At 39.0% G+C, this 1,729-nt stretch overlaps 1 protein-coding gene across 1 annotated transcript in view; it reads right to left on the reverse strand.

Annotated features, from left to right (window-relative positions):
* LOC123522022 (phenylalanine--tRNA ligase, mitochondrial-like) overlaps positions 1 to 1,729 on the reverse strand; it is a 217,590-nt gene that overhangs the window by 84,428 nt on the left and 131,433 nt on the right. Inside the window, exon 2 of the mRNA XM_045293010.1 lies at positions 183 to 275. Within this exon, the coding sequence (XP_045148945.1) occupies positions 183 to 275 (93 nt within the window). The remainder of the gene's footprint in view (positions 1 to 182; positions 276 to 1,729) is intronic.

A 1,729-nucleotide genomic window follows, 5' to 3' on the forward strand; every position in this document is an offset into this window, starting at 1 on the left:
GGGGAAAGATCTACTCAGAATGCAAGACAGAAAAATGGATTTTAATGTAGCAGGTACACAAAATTCATTGACTGAGGTTCAGAATTCATACTGCAAAACACCTTAAGAAACTTAACATTTGCCACAGTTTCTCAATAGGCTAGGAGAACCAAACCATTCTCTTGGAGTTGATTCTGACTTACAGGGACCTAAACAGAGGGGGGCCACCCCATGTGGTCTCCAGGTCTGCAAATACAGATGCGCCTGCCACATCTTCTTCCCACGAAATCTTCTTCCTGTGGATTAGCAGGTGAGTACTTAACCACTGTACCACCAAGGCTGGATGCTATTAAGACATTTCTCTCGTTTTCAAGGACATACATATCTGGATGAAGTGAATTTTCCTTACAGATAATCAACCAAAACCAGAGATGAGAGCAAAAGCAGACACAGAAAGCAACTGCCTTCTATTAAGCTATGCAGTAAAGAAACATACAAAAATATAAATTAACACTACTCTTTTCATGAAAAGTCTTATGATTAGAGTTTTTAGAAACTGTTATTCACATTAACATCTATTGGTTTTTTATTCCCACTTTAGATGAGTAATTAAATAAATATGTAAAAAGATATCCCAGGTTTAATTTCTAATATGGTAAATACCATTTTATATATAACCCCAGTAAACAGAAGCTCTGAGGTCCTCAACAATTTTAAGAGTATAGAGGGGATCTTGAGAACAAAAAGTTGGGGAGCCACTTCTTCGTACCTTATATACGCTAGGTACTTGATCAATGTTGTGTCAACATACTAAAGCCAGATCCTTTTCATACTTGTTTGCCTTTTCTTTTATCTTTTAAAACATTTCCAACTGACTTCTATTTTAATTTGTGTCACTTGTGAGCTATAAAGCTCTAACCACGGTCCATATGTGTTGGAGTAATTGTATTGAGCTGGGGACCCAATGACATCAATCTGTCAGCCCTAAAAGAACTCAGATGTCTTCCTTGGACCCCCATAAATGTTTCCGACAATTGCTTCACCTAAAAATCTTTTTTTCTTAAAGACTGCATGAAGACATACTCTCTAGAACTAGTTGTAAAGCTGTTGAATGCAATGTCTTTTATTGCTTGGCATTGTGGCAGTTATGAGCCACCACACTGGGGTATCAATTGGCAAACGAGGCAAATGGTACTCTGCCCTCTTAACATTTTTCGTCTTGTGTGGAAGAGGTAAGTCAATAACTACACAAGACATGAGAGAAAGAATGTTCCCTAAATTATTGACACCTTCTCATGCTCATGCCTTTGAAATACGGTTGCATCCATGGAAGGCGTCTGACTAGACTGATGGCCAATGGTGATGCTCATCTGTGACTGCCAAACCACGAGGCAAAATGCGCATGGGGAGCAGTTATGCAAGGAACATAGTAAGTGGCAGTACCTGAAGCTACCAATAAATCTTAACAAAAAGGAGAGGGGTCTGAAAGCAGAGAATGCTACCACAAAAACTTAAGTGAAATCATCACTGTCACGATTAAACTGAAGTTTGATCAGGCCTCTAGACTGAATTTCCAGTTGGTTGGAAATACAGAGAACAGAAGAGCATGGGAAATAACACTGGGGGGTGCAATTGGAAAAATTCAGGATGTTGGTGGCTGTACAGGATAAACAGCTCTGCTTCTTCAAAAACAATGACAAAACTTTTAAAAAAGAAAAAGGACCTAGGTCCATTCCCCAAAGGGCATACA

Source organism: Echinops telfairi, unplaced genomic scaffold, assembly GCF_000313985.2.
Source record: "Echinops telfairi isolate 266 unplaced genomic scaffold, ASM31398v2 ScPeMD7_655;HRSCAF=1070, whole genome shotgun sequence".
Classification (NCBI taxonomy): Eukaryota; Metazoa; Chordata; class Mammalia; order Afrosoricida; family Tenrecidae; genus Echinops; species Echinops telfairi.